The 22,146-nt window shown below is 49.1% G+C and overlaps 1 protein-coding gene across 6 annotated transcripts in view; it reads right to left on the bottom strand.

Moving 5' to 3' along the window:
* The window catches only part of ERI3 (ERI1 exoribonuclease family member 3), a 130,776-nt gene that overhangs the window by 45,627 nt on the left and 63,003 nt on the right, over nucleotides 1–22,146 (bottom strand). For 5 of the 6 annotated variants that reach the window (XM_007118089.4, XM_007118087.2, XM_055082424.1 and 2 more), the window contains one exon: nucleotides 16,794–16,866. The exons of the other annotated variant lie outside the window; for it this stretch is intronic. In XM_007118089.4, coding sequence (XP_007118151.1) covers nucleotides 16,794–16,866 — 73 coding nt within the window. The remainder of the gene's footprint in view (nucleotides 1–16,793; nucleotides 16,867–22,146) is intronic. 6 annotated transcript variants of the gene reach the window in all.

The raw sequence follows: 22,146 nt of genomic DNA, 5'->3' as shown, positions 1-22,146 counted from the left end.
ATGGTTCAGGTATGGAAAATAACACATCACAGTTGCAAGGACATGGTTTTGGAGTCAGATATCCAGGATTTAAAATCCTTAAATTCCTCTTCCAATAAACTCAAATAACCAGCAAGGGTTGGGATTTTGCTATTTTGCTCACTATTTTATCCCCATTGCTTGGCAGAGTGCCTGGCCCAGTAGGTGCTCAATAGCCATTTACTGAATGAAAATAAAATGAATGAACGAATGAATGGCTATGTTGAATTCAATCCCATTTGACTTGACAAATGTTTATTGAACACCTACTGTGAAGCTGGCACTCTGGTTACATAGTGTGAGCTCTTCAATGGTAGGGTCCCTGTCTGATCTCTGATCTCTGCCTCAGCGCCTTACACAGGTTCTGTTTGGCACAGGGCAGGTGCTGAAATCAATATTAATTCCCTTCCCTCTCCTGGTCTAGGAGGTTTCCCTAAGAGCCAGTGAATTTTGGACAGGAGTAGCCTGAACACTTCACTGTGGTTGGCGAGAAAAGGGAAGCTGAAGCTGTAGGGGTGGAAGGCTTCAGGAGCAGGGGGTGGTGCCCACGGTGTTTGTCCCAAAGCCAGCCATGGTGCGCCAGGAGGCAATCCGAGTCATCAAAGCCAGTAAAGAACTGAGCAGGGATGAGACTGTTCCCACAGCGCATTCTCAGAACCCTCTGCAGACTGCCCTGAACCAGGCCTCCACGCAGGGAACCTAGCACAGGTAGGGTGGAAACAGAAACTCAGGACTTGCAGGTGGAGGAGGAGGGGAAGATCTGGGCCTTATCTCCTGAGCACCCTGTCTTGACCCTGGACAGCTGCCATTTTCACATCTCCCCTCTGGTCGGGAGGGCCCTTCAGCTCATGGCTGACTACAGTAAGAAGGGGGCTCCTCAGTCTCCCAGCCCCCAATTCCTGTAGGCCTCCCCTCCCCTCCCTTTCCTTCCCTCCCTCTCCTGCCTGCAGAGCTTCCCTCCAGCCATAAATATAAAATAAAACACAAACACCCACAGTCCAGGAGGAGGGCGTCAGACAGATAATGGGCATTTTGTATCTTTTTATGACACTCCCCATAGGCAGCTCGGCAATCACAGCGCAATAAAGGCAGGCATGCAGCTTGCATAGTTAAACAACTGCCGGGTAATTAGGCACAGCAAACACACCACTGGGGAGGCCTCAGGGCTGCCCTGGGATCTGCCTGCAGCCTGCCCTCCTGCTTGCAGCCAAGTAGGGGCCAAGCCCAAGCCTAGCACAGTTAAGACCTGGTTGTGGGGCTGAGGACAGACCACTGGCTGCTGCCATATGCACACTTGGGCTCATGCCTGTGCACGCTCACAAGCACACCTGCCCACACCCACACACAAGCACTTCCTAAGCAGCTAGCTTGGACCTCATCTCCCCAGGAAGGCCACTCCTCTTTTCCAAGTAGGGTAGCCAAGGGTCTCTCAAGGGCCCTGCTTTAACACCCTTGAAGAGGTCACAGGCCTGGCTGCAGCAGGGGCTCACTCATCCAGGTAGCCCTGAGCTTACCGAGTTGCACAGGCAAGGGGACACATGAGCATATGGTCATGATTACACTGACTCTTTCTCTTGTAAATTCCAACTCAGTACAGAGGCGAATTCGAAATAAATTATTTTTTAAAAATACACTCACACATACCGTACACATATTCCTATCACCGCACTTATTACCTCTACTGTATTTTTCCCCATCTACCTTGACCCACCCATCTTCCTGGCTAGATGGGGAGCTCTGCACAGGTGGAGACCAGACCTGATTCATCTCCAAGTCTACATGCCCTGATGCACAGGGCTTCGTTGAGGAATGGTGTTAAGTGAGATGTTAATTGAGATGTGCCGGCCCAGGCAGAGCACAGGTCACTTGCTACCTGGGGCCTAGGTCCAGGCTGACCTAAGTCCAACCAACAGAGAGAGAAGCCCTCACCAGCGCTGAGGCAGCTGCACTGAGAGTCCACACAATGCCCATTCCTCCTCTAGTGACCCAGCCAAATTCAAAATTTCAGGGAACTGATGGCTAATTAATGGAACAGAATAGACAAAACCCTGCTCCAATTCCACTTGAAGACTGAGACAAAAGATCCCATCTCTAGGAGTCACCAGATCAGCTCTGAGGAGTCAGCCAGGGAAAATTAAAGCACTCAACCCTAAAACCCTCTTCCCTCAAGAGAGCTGACAGCAGGCCAGGTGAGCTCATAGAAAGACCTTGATTGACCCAGCACACTCCCATATGAATGTGAACACACATCCAGCTACTTCTCCTGGTCTCTATCTGGCCGTCACTCCATGTCTGCCAAGACAATCAACAAAGGGGTCAAAGGCCAGAGGAAGGGCCTGGGCTGCACCCCACCTTTAGGGTACTGAGAGGTCCCCCCTTCACCCCCTGTAGAAGCAGGGAGACAAGCTTCTCCTCACCCCATATTCTCATGGAAAAGCCCAAAGCCTCAATGGCATTCAGCTCCAGCCCAGGTCACCCCAAACTGTGACAGATGCCATCTGTCCAAACTCCTCCCCAACACCTGAGCCCCCAGCTCTCCTGACTTGATGCCAGGCAATGCCTTGCCTTCACTGGACCCGCAACTTTTCCCAATGGGGTAAAGGAGTAGCCCCAAGGCTAGAGATCAAAATAAGTAAGGGTCAAAGAGGGACTTCTCTTTCCTTCCTTTCATCCATCACATTTTTTTGCTGGGAGCAGAAAGAGGAAACCTCAGGTACAATGAATGATCTCAGAATGGCAAAGGCAGACGAGACCACAAGAAAGATCACCTCACTCAGCTTCCTTATTTGTTAGATGAGGAAACTGAGGCCTTCGAAAGGGCAAATGACCCAACACCAGAGCCCATGCCTTTATCTTCCAGCTTCGAGTTCAGTCCAAGGTTCTTTGTATTGCACCATGCTGTCCTCTAGAGACAAGGCCTGCATCTGCACACCTCCAGACAGAGTCAGACCACAGAGCCCACACCTATACCCTCCCCATATTCCCATGTGTGGGCACATGCACACACCTGAGTATGCACAGATGCAAGCCTCCCTGCAGGGAGAGATACGAGATACACATCTTTAAACACATATAGACATGCATGTTCACATGGGTGCACTCTCTTATACACAGACAGATCCCCATTAAATAGATGTCACTCCCAAGAGAACTGGAGCATGAGGCCAATCCCTGTCCTTCCCCAGCCACTGCATCACTGGCCATACAGCTAGTAATGGCCGGTGTGTGTTTGCCCAGGCCTCCAGCCCAGGCCAGACCAGAGGAACTGCCTTCAGGTAGTATCTGCTATGGGACAAGTGACAAGAAGGAAGCCATGGAAGGCGAGAACCTGGATTTACATCCTGGTCATGTGGCCTTGGGCAAGCTTCTTAATGCCTCTGAGTCTCTATTTCAGCACCCATAAAATAGGGACAATAGCCCTTGCCTTGCTGAGTAGCTGCGAGGACTAAACGTGGTAATAATGTGTGGAAAGCGCCTAGCATAGAAGTTGACTCCAGCTGGGGCTCAATATGTTGGTGCTCTATTGCTGATACCTACAGACATGGTCAAACCTGCCTTTCCAGAGTGGTCTGCATGGAATGTGGGAGATGGGAGGCAGGGCTGTACCTCCTCCCTTCAAGGAAGTCTCTTTGCCCTTTTCTCTCCTTTTCTGTAACTCCTCCCAGTTTCTGGGGTCCAGAGTAGCAACAACAACAATTTAAAGAAAAAAAAAAGGGGGAAGAAAGAAAAAAACAAAACCAAACCTGGGAGAAGGCAAAGTAACTAAGGGTTCCCTTGGCTCTCTCAGACTTCACACTGAACGCTGATAAGTCCACCTCTTCCCTACACGGCCCTCAGCTCTTCTATAGTAATCTATGCCTCTAAGAGCCTCTTGAGGTCCCCTCTGCTTGCCTTGTTCTGTGGATTCAGAGAAGCAGCAAATCTGGTCCCTTGCCTCAAGTGGCTTATGGTCCTGCACAGGGAGAGACCAGCCCACAAAATAACCAAAAGGCACGGACCGTGGGCCACTGGGCCCTAGCCCCTGGCCCGAGGGTGAGAGTATGGGCTCTGCAGTCCGGATGCTGAGGTTTAAATCCAGGCTCCAAACACACCCAGGACAGAAGAAGCACTCTCCCCTGCTCCAGAGCGAGCTCAGAATTCACCTCCTCAAGGACACAAGAGAAAGACAGAGGCGGCTCATGGTGGGACCAGGACGAAGAGGGTGTGTCATTTGACAGGACATAGACTGAGCAGCAGCCAGCGAGGGGCACACAGACCCAGGGCGGGCCTCGTTGTAAAGACCTGCCACGGAGGGCACTGCAGGCAACGCCAAGGTGCCAGGGTAGAGGTCGATTTTGTAGCAGCTGCAGGGAACCTCACCGAGGAAGAAAGAAACCCAGCTGCCTTGAGCTGATTCCTCACCCGCTCCCCTCCCCCTTGTGGCCACACTCACCAGCGACACAGAGCAAGGCAGCATCTCTCCCCAGCTGAGGTGGCGCCAGGCCACCCTCCTCCCCACACCAAGCACCAGCACTCTTCTACAAGCGTGGCAACCAGGACCTAACTGATTCTTCACTCTGCAATTTCCTACATGTTACTGTAAGGATACTGAGGTCTTCTGGCCAAGTATTCTCAGACTGTCCACAGACAATAATGCTACAGGTCATGGTGACCTCTTTCCCTCCCTGCTATCCACCAGGCCCACAGGCTCTTCCTTCCCTCACCTGGACATAAACATGGCAGTTTTCTGGAGCCACTGCCCCATTCTTAGAAGGCAGCTTAGGTTGGCTCCACTCTAGACATCAGGAAATGGCTCCTTACTGCGCTCACTTGCTTTTGCTTTCTCTGCTTTTCCTCCGCTAAAAGGCATACACACGGCTGGACCACATGAGTAGCTTACAAAACCTGAAAACTACTGTTTGTAGTTTCCCAATGCAGCAAGCTCCTTCCCCTCCAGGCCTTTGTTCACAGGGCTCCCTCTGCCTGGAATGCCCTTTCCACTTGACTCCTAAAAACTCACTCATCTTTCAAGGCTCACCTCAACAGTTTCCTCAGTGAAACTTTGTTGACTGCCTCTCCCACACCCCGGGTGAAATGACTCCTCCCTCCTTTGCCCTGGAGGCAACAGGGCAAATCAGTTACAGGCATGGTCCCTAGATTCAGGTGCGTAACTCCATCACTCACTGGCTCTTGAACCTTGTGGAAGGTACTTAACCTCTGTACCTCAGTTTCCTCATCTGTAAGTTGGCTAATAATAGTACTTATCTCAGAGTTGTTTAGGATTGAGCTAATTTATAAAAAGGCATTTAGAGCAGCACCTGTTTATTATTACTAATTATCTCTACTTTACAAACAAGGAAACTGAGGTTCTGAGAAGGTAAGTGGCTTGTCCAAGGTCATAACGCAGCAAGGTGGCAGAGCCAGGAATTGCCCAAAGGTGAGTGTGACTCCATACTCTATTGGACAGCCAGGCATGCTGATGGCGGCTGCAATCTAGGACATGAGATGATGGGTTCTGTTCCTCAGTGTCAGCTGAGGGTAAGCTAGTCCAGGGGTGGCATTTGGCTCCTCCTCCCTGGTGCTCACTTGCATTCTGCTGGAGGAACCCCCTTTTCCTAGCTCCTGCCCACAAAGGCTTATATGTCTATCTTGAGCTCCTGTCTCCTTTCCCCTTGTAGCCTAGTCATCTTGTCTCCAGTGGTCAGCACAAGGACAAGGGAGCAGCAGAGGCACAGTGCTGTCACTTCATGCCCAGGACAACTCTCGGAGTGGGTATTCTTTTTCCTGTTTTACAGAGGTTGATACTGAGGCTGAAAGAAGTTAAGTGAATTTCCTAAAACCTCACAGCTAGGAAGTGCAGAATCAAGATCCTAAATCAAGCCTACCGGACTTCAGAGTCTACGTGTCAGATATTGGCACCTTTTATAGGTTCAGAGAGGTTAAGGAACTTGCCCCAGATCACACAGCTAGTTGGTAGCAGTATCATATGTTTGAGCCAGACTCATCTGGCTCCAAAACTCTTTCTCTTGCACCAATGGTCTCTAGCCTGTGAGCCACATCCCCAGGGCCACATCACATCAAGCATCATCTGAAGACTAAGTGAAGGGGAAGTGTCACATAACAGCCATACCATTTGTCTAGGATTATGCAGCTAGTATTGTAATTAAGAAAATACAAGTTCATTTAAAAGCCAATCAAATTCATTGTAGCTTTTTTTATTATGTACTTTTATCACTATACACCCAAAATATAAGTTCCATCAAGTGCTCAAGGGGGAAGGGAATGTCTGATAAGTTTTCTGATATTACTAAGAGCCCCGTGTGCTCTGTCTGCCTACCTCCCTAAGAGCTCTCCAAAACCATACTTAGTACCTTTCTCAAGGTACCTTCCTGATCCTTAGTCACAAACTCACAATGGAGAAGTGCCTTTTGTGTGGAATAACTGTCTAAAGGTCATTAGCGGGAACAGGAGGCACAATCCTTTCCAGGTCTTGAGTCCCATGAATGTTAAGAAGTAATGCCATCTCCAGCAAAGAGGACCCAAGTCCTCAGCTGTGGAAGGAAGGAAGGGAGGAAGGGAGGGAGGGAGGGAGGGAGGGAGGGAGGAAGGAAGGAAGGAAGGAAGGGGTCAGGGAAGTGAGTTTCTGTCTTTCCTATCCTGGCCTCCAACTCCTTCCCTGTCCACCTGCCTAGGATACATGGTCTGGGGAAAAGAACAACACCTATGTGGGTTCAAATCCTAGCTTTACCTCTTCCTGGCTATGTGCCCTTAGACAGATTACTTGCCTTCTCTAAGTCTATTTGTCTGGGAAATCTGGTAAGGGAATAGGCATCTGGACTCTGGAGCTCATTAGTCCAGCCTTATACTCAGCATGGGTTCAGTGAATGCTTGTTGATACCCGGTGTGTGCCAGGCCCAGTGCTGAGCACGGGACATACAGAGATGGGTGGTAAGCAGGCCTCAAGGAGCTCACAGTCTAGTAGGAAGCACAAGCATGTAAGCAGATGATTACAAGACCACATGATATACTCATTACAAAGTACTGAAGTCATACTAAGGAAGTGATTAACTATGTCTACCAGAAGTGGGGGAACACCAGAGAAGGCTTCACAGAAGAGGGTTTTGAAGGATGAACAGGAGTTTTTCCAACACATTAAAAGGGGAAAGGCGAGGTAAGCAAAGGGAACAGAATGAGCAAAGGGAAGTGAAAGTGCCCTGTCTATTTGAAGAGCAGCGAGAAGTTTGATATGGCTGGAATGTTAGAGAGACAGGAGATATGAAGATAGGGATGCTGCAATGAGCTAGATCCTCCAGGCCCTGGGTACCGTGCTCAAGAGGAAGGATGGGCCACAGCCTCCCACACCTACCCTCTTGGCTCCGGTGCTGTTCCTGTCAAAACAAGCACACTGAATCACACCCTTTCCCGTGCCTTTGATTTAAGAGTTCCTCTCCTGGCCCTGACAGTAAGGCATTTCTGTCCCACAGATTATAACTCACTCTGGGCTATTATTCAGCTCCCCAGCCCTGGCCCTGCTGCAGTTAGTCCAAACATAATATCCTTCATGCATATATTATCTGTCTCCCTATTATCTGGAATCATTTCGGAATTAAATTTCAGTCCTGCAATATTGGCTTCAGGAGCGGCACGCTTTATGGGCTAGTCAAAGGTTAGAATACCAATCAAAATAACAGTGCCGATGCAGCGAGACATTTTAATATTCCAAAACCCGGTAATTGTAAAAGGACATAATATTTTTTCCCTGATTACCCCAAAGGCAACACATGTTAACAAGGCGAGGGAAGGAGTGAAAGAAATTTCAGAGTTCAGACAGCTGTAAGACATATTTAAAGGAAAAGCCCAGGCAGGGCACTACACCATGGGGGCAGGGAGGTGAGAAGAAAGAAGACAGTCTCTCTAGCTCCAGCTGCCCCGACTCCAAATATAGCACTGGTCCCTCTGCTACCTCTGGACTACGTCCCAAGAGCTCATTCCCAAGAGCAGATGTTACAGAGGATGGGATGAAAGGAGAAAGAGCTCAGGATGTGGAGCCTTGAGGCCCAGGTTCTAGTTTCAGCTCTTCAATCCAAAGCCTCCAGCCCCCAAGCTGGCCCCTCCCAGGGCTTCAGCATCAAATCCAGTGGCAAACCCTCAGGGCTGCTCTCCCACTCAGCCTCTCCTTGTCCCGTGCCTGTGCCTCCGCCTCTCCCACATTTATATCTGGTGCTTTTGTGTCCTGTTCTCTTTGCACATATTTCTTCCCAAAGACAGTTAGAGGCCCTCATCTACCTGGCCTCAGAGCTGGCTCCCCTCAAGATGGCAGCCCATGTGTCCACTGCCCCACGGACAACGCTCTGTACTTTGGTTGATGCCAAAGATCTGCGCCACAGCCCCAGTCTCGTCCTGACCACTGAGTGGTCCAGAAGCTTCTCAGTGCAAGCCCTCCTCCCTCCAAAATAAACACAAAACAAACACCTGGCAGGGCCCCTATATCTTCAAACCTCTCTTGGTTTTCATTTTTGTTTTGTTCTTGTTTTTTCCAAATAGCCCCAATCAAGGGGCTCTGCGGCAGGCACCATGCAGCCACCACTGTATGAAGAGTCCCAGCCTCTGTCAGGCTGCCTATCACTTGAGCAGCTCTATCCCCACAGCTCCAAAACAGTGACCTGACCAGCAGAGTTCCAGACCCTTTCAGTCCAGACAGCTTCCCAGCTAGCTCAGCCCACTTGCTGGAGCCTCCAATCTGCACCATCCTGACCTGCTGACCTGCCTATGGCCCCCAGCAAAGAACTTCATTAAGGCCGAGAATTTATTCCTCCATAAGCCCTTAATTTATTACTGTGCTGATTGGGACTCTGAACGCTCCAAGGTCAGGAAAAGTCGTACTCAGTCGTAGACACCAACCCTCCCTTCAGCAGTTTCTCCTGCTGTCTGCTCCCAGGGGACAGGGAGACAGAAATGCTTCTTGGAGGGACCCAAGAAGGTCTCCTCTCCCTCTTTCACAGCTGGTCCCAACCCCATCATCCCCTTCAGGGCACGCAGATATTGTAGCAGGGCGCATAGCACAGATGGCAGAGGAAAAGTGGAGCAGCAATCTTCACACCCTGGTTCATCTGGGTCGGTCAAATTCTAGGTGACCTCCAACCCTACAACTTCTGAGCATGACTGGCTGAGCCCTATCTGCCAGGACTGACTCAGAATCCTCCGAAGGCTGCTGCCTGCCTGCTTCCCCAAAAGCCCATCCAAACAGGCCCAGGCACCAGAGGGAATTCCAGACCATTTGTGAGTGTATGTGCACGTACTTGCATGGCTTGGTCTGACTGTCCATGGATCATGTATGTGGAGGCATGCATTTATACATACATTTATACCTATGTGTCCTGCGTATGCAGTGAATATATACATACTATGTGTGCATGTGTATATCCATATACTCACATCCTTTTGGACCTACCCATTTCTTGACCTCTTATTTACACTAACATTCTCCTCCACCCAATCTTAGCTACCCACCCCCATGGGCACACCTTGGAGCCTGCCAACACTTAGATCTGCCCCATCTCTGAAATCACTAATTCAGACATGCTACTTTCCAACCATAATCTCTTATCCTTTCATCTGGTATGCTCAACTATAGCCGGTATACCTGTTCCCCATCTTACTGGGACCAATCTACTTTTTCCATATCCGTCAGGCCCCCTGCTGTCTTCATTTCCTTCAACATCCAGCTTAAATCCCACAGTCCATCTTGGCAACCACTGTCTTGACAATATCTTCAACTCCTTTGTTCCTTTCATCACGCCGCTTGGGAAAATCTCTCCTGTGTATGAATCTAAATGTCTGCTTTCTGCATGCCCACAGCCAGGCAGCTGAGCTTTGCTAAAGGAAAGCCACACAACTGAACAGAGAGGTTCCACTGTGAATTAATGTCACCAACATCAACTGGACCCGCACCACTGCCTAGAAATCCGACTATACTTCTCAAGTAAGCTCATATTGCTATTCTTTACTAAAAGTACAGCAATCCTTTTCCACTTTCTGCAAACCTTCCCAGCCCTCCCCTATTAGATATCAGCAAATGACTGATCTACTTCACAGAGAAAAACAAAAGCCTCGGAACTACTACTTGTCATCACCAAATGCACAAGCCTACCTGCATCTGTCTGCACCCATCTTCCTCTCCTTACCCCATAATGACGGAAGAGGGGACCGTCCTCCTGAAGACAGCCAGTGTCAAGAAGCTGGGTTTTCCATACCATCTCCTGTCACCTTCTCAGAGACCTCTCTCACTCCTATGTTTTGACCCTTCCTTCTCTAATGTACAAACGAGCACGTATATCTTTCACCTTAAAACACAAAACCTGGGCTTCCCTGGTGGCGCAGTGGTTGAGAGTCCGCCTGCCGATGCAGGGGACGCGGGTTTGTGCCCCGGTCCGGGAAGATCCCACATGCCACGGAGCGGCTGGGCCCGTGAGCCATGGCTGCTGAGCCTGCGCGTCCGGAGCCTGTGCTCCGCAACGGGAGAGGCCACGGCAGTCAGAGGCCCGCGTACCGCATTAAAAAAAAAAAAAAAAAAAACAAACCCACAAAACCTGCCTCAACTCCACAGCTGCCCCACCACAGCCCTTACTCTTTCTCTCTCCTTCAAAACCACATTTCTGAAAAAAAAATTTCTGTCTCCTCATTTACCTCCCAATTCACTTCAACTTGGCTCCTATCCCTATCATGCCATCAAGAGGTTTTACCAGAGTCACCAAGGTCCCTGAGCCCAGGTCTGGCACTCATATTTCAGTCTTTACGTTATGTGGCTCGCTCTGAGCAGACCAGTCCTTTTCTTTGGAAGACACTCTTGGTGTCTATGGCATCACACTCTCCTGGTCTACCTCTTCTTCTACCATTCTTTTACCCTCTCTTTTTTACTGTTTACTCTCTTGAGCACAGAGTCAGGCAAAACTAAATTTAAGTTCTAGCTCTGCCATGCACCAAAGTAAGACACTGAGCAAATTTCATCATCACTGTGCCTCAGTTTTCTCAACCTTAAAATGCAAAAAATAATAGTAACTACTGTGCAGGGCTGTGAAGATTAGATAATGGGTTAGATAATGAGTACAGTGTCTGGCACAGCACTGTCCGACGCAAACATAACGTGAGCCACATAAGCAAGTTATGAATTGAATGCCCATCTCAAGTAAAAAGAAACAGATAAAATTAATTTTAAGAATATGTTTTATTTAATTTGGTATATCCAAAGATTACCATCTCAATAGGGACTCAGTATAAAAAAATTATTAATGAGGTATTTTGTATTTTTTCATACTAAGTGTGTAATTTACACTTATGACACATCTCAATTGAGATGCTAAATCTTCATCAGAGATACCTGATCTGTATTGAGACTTTAAACAATTAACAGCTGAAAATGCAGATTTACCAACCCAGTGTGTTCTAAATATACTGAAAAGTTCTTCTTGAAAGTTTTTAACTTACATTTAAATTAATTAAAATTAAATAAAATTTAGAATTTGTTCGTCGGTCATATCAGCTACATTTCAAGTGCTCTATTGCTACAGGTGGCTAGTGGCAACTATACTGGACACAACAGATCTAGCACACGAAATGCAATCATTAAATAAGAAATATTACTATTACTACTAGTGACCACTCCTCCTCCTTCTCCAGTTCTAACTCTTCCTCCTCTATGTATCAAACATTGGTATTTCCCAGTGTTCTGTCCTATGCTCTCTTTTCTTCTCATCTTATTCACTCCATTCCCATGGCTTCAATTATCATTCACATACCAATAATGCCCCCAAATCTGTATCTCTTATCCTGACCTTATCCTTGAGCCCCAGACCTATATATTCAAATACCTTCCCAACAGCTTCACAAGATTGTCTCAAAAGCATCTAAACGCAACATGCCCCACAGTGAATTCAGCATCTCTTCCAATCCCCAAACATCTCCTCCTTCCATTATCTCAGTAAATGCATTCCAACTCTCCCAGTTGCTTACATCTTAAACCTTGGGAGTCATGATGGTCTTCTCCTTCATCCTCAACCCTCACAGCCAGTCGGCCACCATTTCCAATCTATTGTACAGTCAATTCTGCTGCAACACTCGTTTTGAAAGAGCAAATTTGTTCCAGTGCAACTGAAGTATTAGGGAACGATTTAGCATAACGCACATTGTGCATTTCTGTGAGACTTTGTCCTTAAGCAATACAAGATAAACACAGGAAGTTACACCCAGCTGAACAGAGCTGTGTAAGAATAAACAAAATGACACATGCGTACACCTCAAACATATACCAGCTACCTGGACCGCCACATGTGCTACAAGCCACAACAGTCTGATTACAATCTCTGATTTCAGAGAATTCTCTTTCCGCCACTTCACAATAACTCACAAGCTACAACCCTTCTCACGCCCATTTCCACAAGCAAACTTCAAGTTTTTTTCAAGGTAAAATGCCATATTTAACATAGTATTTATGTATCTCTTAACCATTTAATACGTGTAAAATCATGCTACCCATAATTTTTATTTTATTAGATTCCCATAATTTTTCATGTGTCGCTGACGAAGTTTGTGAGTACTGTGCACCTAACCCCATTTCTGTTGCACAACTTTCCACAGCATGGTGATCTGGGGGGAGGTATATGTTGCATCACAGCAGAACTGACTGTACCACTTAACACTCCAGATTCAGTCCATTTCTCTGCATTTCCACTGCTAACAATTTAATCCCAGTAGCTATCATCTTTCACTTGGAATGGTCCAATTCTCTGGTTCTCAACCAGGGACGGTACCTCCCCACTCCCACACCATCCAGGCCACCAGAAAAGTATGTGTCTGTCGGCGGGGAGGTGGCATTTTTAGTTGCCACAGTGACTTGGAGAGGTGCACCACTGGTTTCAATGAACAGGGACTGGGGATGCTGCGAGTTCAGCAATGTTGCCCACATGATGATGTGCCCTATCCCAACACGCCAACTATAGCCCCATTAAGAAAAACCAGTACTGGTCCCCTATATCTACTCCTAGCTCTCTCTACACTGTAGCCAGAGAGACTTTTTTCAAAATGCAAATCAGATGATGCCTCTCCTATGTTCAGTACCCTTTAATTGCTTCCCCTCGCCCTAAGGATAAAGATCAAAATCTAAAGTCTGGTCTACAGACTCCCCTCCACTTTCATCTTATGTCAGCCTTCTCTCTTCCCCACTTTCACTGTGCTTCAGGTAGTCACTCATTCAACAAAGAATGATTAAACATCTACTGTGTGCCAGGAACAATCCAAAGTGATGAAGACAGAAGAGTAAACAGAAGAGACGAAAGTTCTGTGGCCCCCATAGAACTTACATTCTAGTTTCATGAAGCTGCCAGGCTTCTCTTCACCCCAGGGCCTTGCCACGCGTGGTTCTCTGCTTAGCCAATTCCTGCTCATCCCCCAGGTCTCAGTTTAGACTCCCCTCCTCCCTCCACCCCACTAAGTCAGGTCCCCTTGTGATGTGATTCCATGACTCTGAACTTTTTAGTGTTATAACACAATTGAAATTGTTTAACATCCATCTCTTCTGTTAATCCCCCCAGGGCCCAGCACAGTACCTGGAACACAGAAGGCACTCAAAAATATTTTGCTTATTGATGCAGATGTGTGCATCAATACATGTGCATGTGCCCTTACATTTTATGAATATGTATATATAAACACATTCATGTCTGTGTATATTTTCAGATATTTCTGTAGGTGACTGTGTATACACATGTATCCAAGTATGGATACACACATACAATTTTGGGTATGCTCGCTTGAGTGTATTCATTCACATGAGTACACGTGTATATTTGTGTGTGTGTGTGTGTGTGTGTGTGTGTGTGTGTATACTCTTCTGGCCCCTCAGTGACAGCTCTGATCTCCTGGAGGCCGCTGGAAGCAGGGCCCCAAGTCCTCTCTAAGCTGACAGCTCAATGAGAGTTTAGATCATTCAATGACATTCCAAATGTCAGCAAACACTGGCTTGCTCCTCTCTGCTACAAGGAAAGTAGGTGGAGACGGAAGATGTGGAAACCTGGCCCTAGAAAAGTTGTCCTTCCCTGACGCAGCCCACACCGCCTCTGGACAGGAGAGGGCAGCTGAAAGATAACATTCTGCCTCTTCTCAAACTGGAGGCCTTAGTCAGTCAGTGCAGACCGTGACCTCAGTCCCAGGTGCTCACTCAGCACGTCTAGGCGGCCAAGCAGACCAGGACCCTCCCCATTCTTTTCACGGGGCAAAGCCCTGCTGGGGGGTTGAGGAGAGGAGAGGAAGGGAAGGGGGTAGGACAAAGTAAGATCAAGGATGGGAGAGGAGCCTGTAGACAGCCAGGGCCTGGGTCCCACATGGGGACAGAAGGCAGGAGTGAGGCTTTTACATGGTACTCCCACAACCCTGGCAATGGCCTCTCCGGCTTAGCTTTTAGCATTGCTCTTTTTAAGGGTGCAGGAATCTTTGTGCAACCTGCACTAAGTCATGCAGTATAAAGATCGGAAAGATTGCCATGTGCCTGGACCTCTGGGGCCCTGCAGCCTCCCTGTCTTGCATGGCTCCTGGCAAGGACTGGAGTTCGGTCATCTTTCCTGCTAGGCCCTTAAGCACAGCTGGAACACAATGTGGCTGTAGGGCAGAGAGGAAGGGGTGAGACCCCTGGTTCTTCTTAGACCTGCTCAGTCTACCTCCCAAGAGGCGATCACAGAGTCCTCAATTTCCACTGGTACCCACTCCCCGCTCCATGGCTCAGCACAGTCTGGCAGACAAGCAAGCTGAGCAGGCTCAGCACAGCCGGCTCCACTGCCAGCAGCACCGAGGTAGTCCCGAGTGGCAATGTTATCACACGGGTCGGCTGCTTTCCTGCCTCTCTGCCAAGGAAGCTAGAGGCAGTGAGTTATCCATACACCAAAAAGTCTAGTGAATTTCACAGAGCAATTGTTCATGGTCAGCGCCTGCCTCGCTTGGTGGGGCCTTCACATTGCATTTGCCGAGGCCAGCAAGCAGCCTCAGATGCACTCTGACAGCTGGCACGCCGTCTTCCAGGAGCACAGGCCTGGCCACACCCACACGCGTAGCCCTGCCAAGGCCCGCGTGAGAGGGCCTCTCTGGAGCCAGCTCTCAGAGATCAGTCAGCCAGCCAGCAATTGTTCACTGAGCACACACTCTGCACCTAGCCTTGATCTAGCCACCGGGGACACAGAGAGGAACCAGACTCAGTCTTTGTGCTTCGGATGGACACATCTGCAAGGAAACACACAGACTCAGTTTCAACCCTCGAAGATCACTGATATCCAGAGTGTCAAGGAGCCTCAAGGCAAGAGTTCTACTGCAAAGCTTCTCAGTGGAGGTGAGACCTGAGCTGAATCGTCAAGGAGAGGGAATAAGCCCGATGAAGATGACTGGGGGCGCTTCAGAGGGAAGGCCATAGGCCAAGGCCTGAAGGCAGGACAGAGCCTGGCCTCCTCAGCCAAAGCTGGGAGGTAGTAAGCAGCTGTTGTTCAGCTGCAAGGGAGATCATCAGGAGAGGTGGGGAGGGGTCGAAGCACAGACAAGCCAGAGGGCAAAGGACCCGTACACCAGGGAAAAGCAAAGGAGTTCACACACACTGCCACAGAGAGTGGCCGCCCTGAGACGTACGGAACAAAGTCCACGGTCACTGTCTTCCAGTGCTCCTCCAAATGCTCACTTAGCTCCAGCCCTCACACACACCAAAGGCACGCTGCTCCCCCTGCCCCGAAGCCCCCTCTCCTCCTCAGATCCAAATCCCACACCTCCCTTGAATGCCCAGTTCAAGACCCAAATCCCCACGATACCAGCCTGAGCCTCCGATGACCTCTCCCTTCTCTGGGCCCCCCGGGAGCCACTACTCCGACCTCTCGTGTGTCTCTCTTTTCTGAGCTTCCTGGGAGTCACTGAAGGGCATGGGGTTCCTGGGGCTGCCCCAGGTCTGTTGCCCTTACATCACAGGGATTAATGGGAGTCAGTCTCCCTAGTGGCCTGGGCCTCCTAGAGCCAGGATCCTATCAGAGCAGGGGTCTGCAGAGTCTATTCCTACACCTCCCTTCTTGTGCTTACCTAGGAAGGACAGCACACACTAGGAGAGTACAGTTTTCTGGGAGATTCATTCTCTGCCAGGCCCACTTTCCTAGCTACATGGGGTCCCTCCCAGCCCACAGCCTCAGCGCCCACTCCCCAGGTGCTTAGTGCTACATGAGTGCCAGTCTCTTCCCCCATGCTCAAAGGGAAGTGGGCTCTAGTGTCCACAGCCCTTCCCACATGAGCAGGCTCGGCTGGGGCTAGACAGGACCAAAGCCCGCCTGAACCAACTCTGCCTCCCAACCCGAAGGAGATACCAGGGCCAGTCAGGAGGCTCAGAGGCCACACTCATGATCACTCATGATACTTTCCCAGAGGCTGAGCTAGGACCACCTCCCTCCCAGAGGCAATGCAGCTCGGCCCAGAGGTGGAGCTCCAAGCAAGAACCTGGAAACTACCCTTAATTGGGACTTCTCTGCACATCTGGGTTAACACCAAGGAGGGCAGTGTCAAACTCCACCCGGCAGCCTGGTCCCCCAAGCAGCTCCCCACTCCCAGAAATAACCACAACCTTCCAGCACACATTAGCTAGGGAAGGGTACTGAGAAAAGAGAAGAAAAGAAAAGAGATGAGGACAACAAGATGAAAACAGCAATGAGAAAAGAAAGCAAGAGATGGGGGTGGTCTGAGGCAAAGGAGAACCAGAGGAAGCATGGAGCGGGACTCAGACACAGTACCTTTTTCAGATTAATCCACTGCTTGAAGTAATCTGCCACTGGCAAGCCCAAGTACTGGCATTGGCCCGGGAGCCTGAAGAAAGGGAGGAGAGAACAAGTTGAGCACCCATGTCCCAGGTACGGAGTCTTAAAACAGGAAATCCAATAGTCTATAAGACAAAGTGACCTCAAAGGCTAACCCACTAGCCATGGGTCCTACCCCACCCAAGAAAGGCACCCCACCTCCAGCACTCTGGACACTAGGCTCCAGATGCAGCCCTCAGATCCAACTGTGAGAACCTGGAGACTCTATTCAAAATGATATCAGCCGCACTGCTTGCTGATGGCCTACAACATGCTAAGTGTCTTACTTACATTCTCACGTTAATTCAGAGAGATGCTGTGAGGTGGGTAGATCTGTATATACTATAGATGAGGAAAAGATTCAGAGGGGTTACCTAAGATTCCACAGCTAAAACATGATAGTGCCAAGAACTGAACCCAGGTCTGTCTCACTCCAAAGCCTATGTTCTTTCCAATGCACCAGGATGTTGTCGTCATCTTGTTACACAGAGAGGCAGAGATGTAAGACAGGAGGAGAGAGAGGAAGAGCATGTGATTTAGAGATAGTTGGGCAGGGGCTTCGGCTCACATTTAAGTCTCAAGCAATAGGCTTTCTGTGATAGAGAAGAGACCATACATAGGGCTAAAAAGAAGTCAGAATCTACGGGCTTCCCTGGTGGTGCAGTGGTTGAGAATCCGCCTGCCGATGCAGGGGACACGGGTTCGTGCCCCGGTCCGGGAAGATCCCACATGCCGCGGAGCGGCTGGGCCTGTGAGCCATGGCCACTGAGCCTGTGCGTCCGGAGCCTGTGCTCTGCAACGGGAGAGGCCACACAGAGAAAGGCCCGTGTATCACAAAAAAAAAAAAAAAAAAAAAAAGTCAGAATCTAAACCAAGAACCTGTTCTTGTTTTTTCTTTAAATTATAATTATAAATTATCTCCCCTTCCAGCTGATGATGCCGTCTCGCCCACACAAATCCATTCAGCCAAACACTTACTGATGTTTCACAATAACAGTCAGTCACTTAGGCCTCAAAAAGTAAGACTTAACTCCTGCACATAAGGGGCTCACAGTTTTTTCAATGGAATGGATAATAAAAGAAAGAGATAAAAAGGCTTAAGTTGGGACTTCCCTGGTGGCGCGGTGGTTAAGAATCCGCCTGACAATGCAGGGGACATGGGTTCGAGCCCTGGTTCGGGAAGATCCCACGTGCCACGGAGCAGCTAAGCCCACACGCCACAACCACTGAGTCTGCGCTCTAGAACCCGTGAGCCACAACTACTGAAGCCTGCGCGCCTTGAGCCCGTGCTCCGCAACAAGAGAAGCCACTGCACTGAGAAGCCCGCACACCGCAACGAAGAGTAGCACCCCCCTTGCCGCAACTAGAGAAAGCCCATGCGCAGCAACGAAGACCCAAGGCAGCCAAAAATAAATAAACTTTAAAAAAACCCTTAAGTTGCAGCATTGGGGTACATGGAAGGATGGTGGAGGATACTAGAAATATCAGCTGGGGAAGATCATGGAGTTTTCTTGCTAAGAGGAGCTTGGCCACAGGCAACAGAGAGCCTCAGAAGAGCTGTGATTTACAAAGATTGTTCTGGGGTCAACAAAAACAATACACTAAAAAAGCCGAGTAGGGGCTTCCCTGGTGACACAGTGGTTGAGAGTCCGCCTGCCGATGCAGGGGACACAGGTTCGTGCCCCAGTCCGGGAGGATCCCACATGCTGCGGAGCGGCTAGGCCCGTGAGCCATGGCCGCTGAGCCTGCGCGTCCGGAGCCTGTGCTCCGCAATGGGAGAGGCCACAACAGTGAGAGGCCCGCGTACCGCAAAAAAAAAAGCAAAAAAAAAAAAAGGCCTAGTAGCCAGGAGACTAGACAGTAGCCGTAGAGACAGCGAGCCAGCAACAGGAAAAGATATAAAGGACGCCTTGGTGACCGAATGGGATGTGGGGCCCAATGAGAGAAAGCAGTAGAACCCAATTCAGAGGTGTGTGGCTTGGCTCGCTTCATGCTAGTCAATTTCATTATTGTTTTTAAACTTTCTTCATACGGTGTCTCCCTGAACCAGGGTACACTGCTCCCACTGCCTCGCCCCTACCACCCCACCGGATGAAGGCATGAGTTTGGGAATGCAGCTTTAGATATACACCTGACGTGTGCTAAGCACTCAACATCTGTTGAGTCTGAGGTGCCTAGGAGACATGTGGCAGTGGGGACGATGTCTAAGAGGCAGATGGATATCCAGTTTTAAAGACAGGTAGGGACTGGAGATATAAATTGCTAAGTCATTAATGTAATTTAAGTAAAATTAAAGCCATGAGAGTAGACGAGATCACCTGGGAAGAGTGTGGAATGAGATGAGCAGAGGGCCCAGGCTAATGCATCATAAGTTTTGTTGAGCTCAAATGAAACCAGGCCACCCCTACCAGACCGTCACCACAGACAAGGAACTCACTACTACACACAGCAGCTGGCTCTAATTTTGGACTCCTTCAATTCTCAGAACAGCCTTCCTTAATACTAAACTAAAATCTGTCTCTTGTAACTTCCACCCATGAGTCTGAGAAATGTCTTTAGAAACTACAGAGAATGAGACCTCTATCTCTCTGTCTTCCTTGCAGAACCCTCCCAAGATCTGAGAGCCTAGGGAGCTTCCTCAGAGTTCCCTTCTCCAGGTCGCATAGCCTCAGCAACTTCGAGAATTCTGTAGGAGATAATGTACCATGAGTCGGGACTCATCCAACCCACCTCCATGTCCAGAGGGCAAGGCTCCTGGACCTTTTTCAGGGTATCAGATAGCCAAGGTCACACATGCTCTTTGGACCCCACTTCACATCACCTGTGGTCAACCTAAATGATGATGAAAGCAGGCTTACCCTTTCTGGAATATTTATAACTGATTTTTCAGCTTAAAAAGCAGGTCATTAGTGTCAAATGCCAGAGTGGTCAAGCAAGATAGAGCTGAGAAAAACCCAATGAATTTGGCATCGGTGGGCTGGTGGGGTCAGAAGGCAGCAGGCGATGTGTTGAAGAGTGAGAAGAGATAAGAAAGTGGAGATCACAAGTACAAGCTCCTTTTTTAGGAGGCTTGGCAAAAAGAATCCAGTCGAAATGACTTGTTTCTACCCTAGAAAGTGTTAGGGCAGTCAGCCTTCCATCCATTCCTCTTCAATTATTTGACAGACACTAGTTGGAAGTCAGTGCCCATGTTTCAGGTGGTAGAGTTAAGGATTTACTTTTCTAAGACCTGAGACACCTTTCCAAGGGAAGGTTCCTCTCAACACCCAGGTGGCACAGTGACATTAACTACAACCAGTCAATTTCCTGGGAGGGAAATTCTGGCTGAGGCCAAGATGATGAAGGGGTATCCAGGTAGGATGTCCCCATGTGGGAACCAAGGACCAAGATTATAAGGAAATGAGGCAAGATTCTGAAAGATGAAAGGTAGCTTTAGGAACTAGAATGTGGTTGCCTAAGAAGCAGAACTGTAATGTCTGGATAATTTTCTTATTCCCTTCAATTTTTCTTTCATGTTCCTTATCCTTGGTGTTTGTGAAATGCTTGCTCAGGTCAGCTATTTTTGAAAAATCATATTAAGACCTGTGAGTGAAGGGGGCCACCAGAAGCACCAGAATCTGCAAAGAAGCAGGTTAGGGGACTGGCCAGCAAAAGGCAAGGGTCCTGGGTCACCTATCATACTCTCCCTTAGCCAAGCCCAGAACCCTCTGATTCTTTTAGTTGACACAGGCCAGGAGTGCTTTTGGCTGGCTGGTCCTGGGAGAGGGAGGGGCTCCCTCTTCAGCAGGATTTCAAAGCCAGATATCAGCTGTAGGCTTCTCTACCCAGGTAGGAAGGGTCTAGCTCAGTAGGATCCTGCCTGTTTCTCTTGGTGGAGGACCTATACCAGAGTGGCCGCACTGAAGACAGACTAGACAGATTGTCAGGCTGGAGACTCAGCTTCAGATATGGCTCAGCAGCATCCAGAGTGCTTCCTGGGCCCCCTGGCTGACTGAAGCAGAGGGAGGCGGGATCATCATTCTCACTCGGGGCCCTGGTCACTTGCAGGTACACATGCTGTTTGCAGACTCACAGGCATTCAGGTTGTTGAGTCCTCCAGCTAATGGGAGGTCCTAGCTATGTGACTTCAAGATACAAGCAGTACAGTTATAGCAGGACCCAGGCCTATCTTCACAAGAGACACAGAGCCATATGCCAGAACTTGAACTCCCAGGTGCCTCGTGGGAAGACAGCTACACATTTCTATGACAGAACCCTAGCCCAGCTTAGAGAGCCCCAAGAGAAACCCTGTGAGGAAGGTAGGTTAGAGGAGTTGTCACCCCTTCATAAAAGAGGAAACTGATGCCCAGAGAAGAAAAAGGATTTGCTTAATCAGACAACAAGGCAAGGGCAGAACTAGAAATGGGATCTAAGTCTTCTGACTATACAAGGCATCAATCATATAGATGCAGTCTTTGCAGTCCCTGGGAAGGCAAGGTCTGGGGCTTTAGAGGGGCAGGTAGCATGGTGGTCAGTGCTCAAGGTCACACCTGGGTCCACGGTTCTTAGGAGCCTAAGGCTAGGGTCAGTGGGTACCAGTGGGTACATGGTTCCACCAATCTGGAAAAGAAAAAGGCAAAAGTCACCCTGGCACAAAGGGCCTGAATGCTGTGAGTTCCTACCAGATACTGATCCCAGGGAAAGAGCCACTGGCAGTGGGCCCTGGACTAGCCTACGGGCATGAACGTGCAGGCAGGTTTATGGTGCCCAGGTCTCCAGGCAGCTGGGATCACTGGGCACAGAGCTCCTCAACTGCCCAAACATCATCTGGCCATGCTTATTACTGCTGCCCAATGAAATTTTATGCATCAAGTCCACAGGTGTGATTTCCCCTTCTTTATGAGGGTCAGAATGACATCACTGATGGCCAATAGAGAAAAGCCAATTATGTCCAGGCCATAAAAAGGAATGGGATTTTTTTTCAACCAAATCAAAACTTCCTTCAGCTTCGTGAATGCAAGGGGGCCTCTTTAAGGAAGCCCCCCCACCACCACCAACCCCAGTCCTGCCTGTGGGCTCTAAACCAAGGGATATGATTGCTTTCCAAATACTATGGGGCCTAGGGCCAGAGAGGGGCTCTGCCTTTGGCGTTTACCATGTGGCCCTGCTCTTATCACACTGGCCCCTTAGGGTCATCAGAACCCACTGTGAAACCCTCTTGCTGATGCTTGACTGGCTCCCTGCTGCTCCATCCGGGGGGGGGCGGGGGGCATTAGAAAAGATATGGTAATCCTCCAGTTCCTTTATTATT

This window comes from Physeter macrocephalus, chromosome 3, assembly GCF_002837175.3.
Source record: "Physeter macrocephalus isolate SW-GA chromosome 3, ASM283717v5, whole genome shotgun sequence".
In the NCBI taxonomy this organism is placed as follows: Eukaryota; Metazoa; Chordata; class Mammalia; order Artiodactyla; family Physeteridae; genus Physeter; species Physeter macrocephalus.
This window is presented reverse-complemented; position numbering and strand designations above follow the sequence as displayed.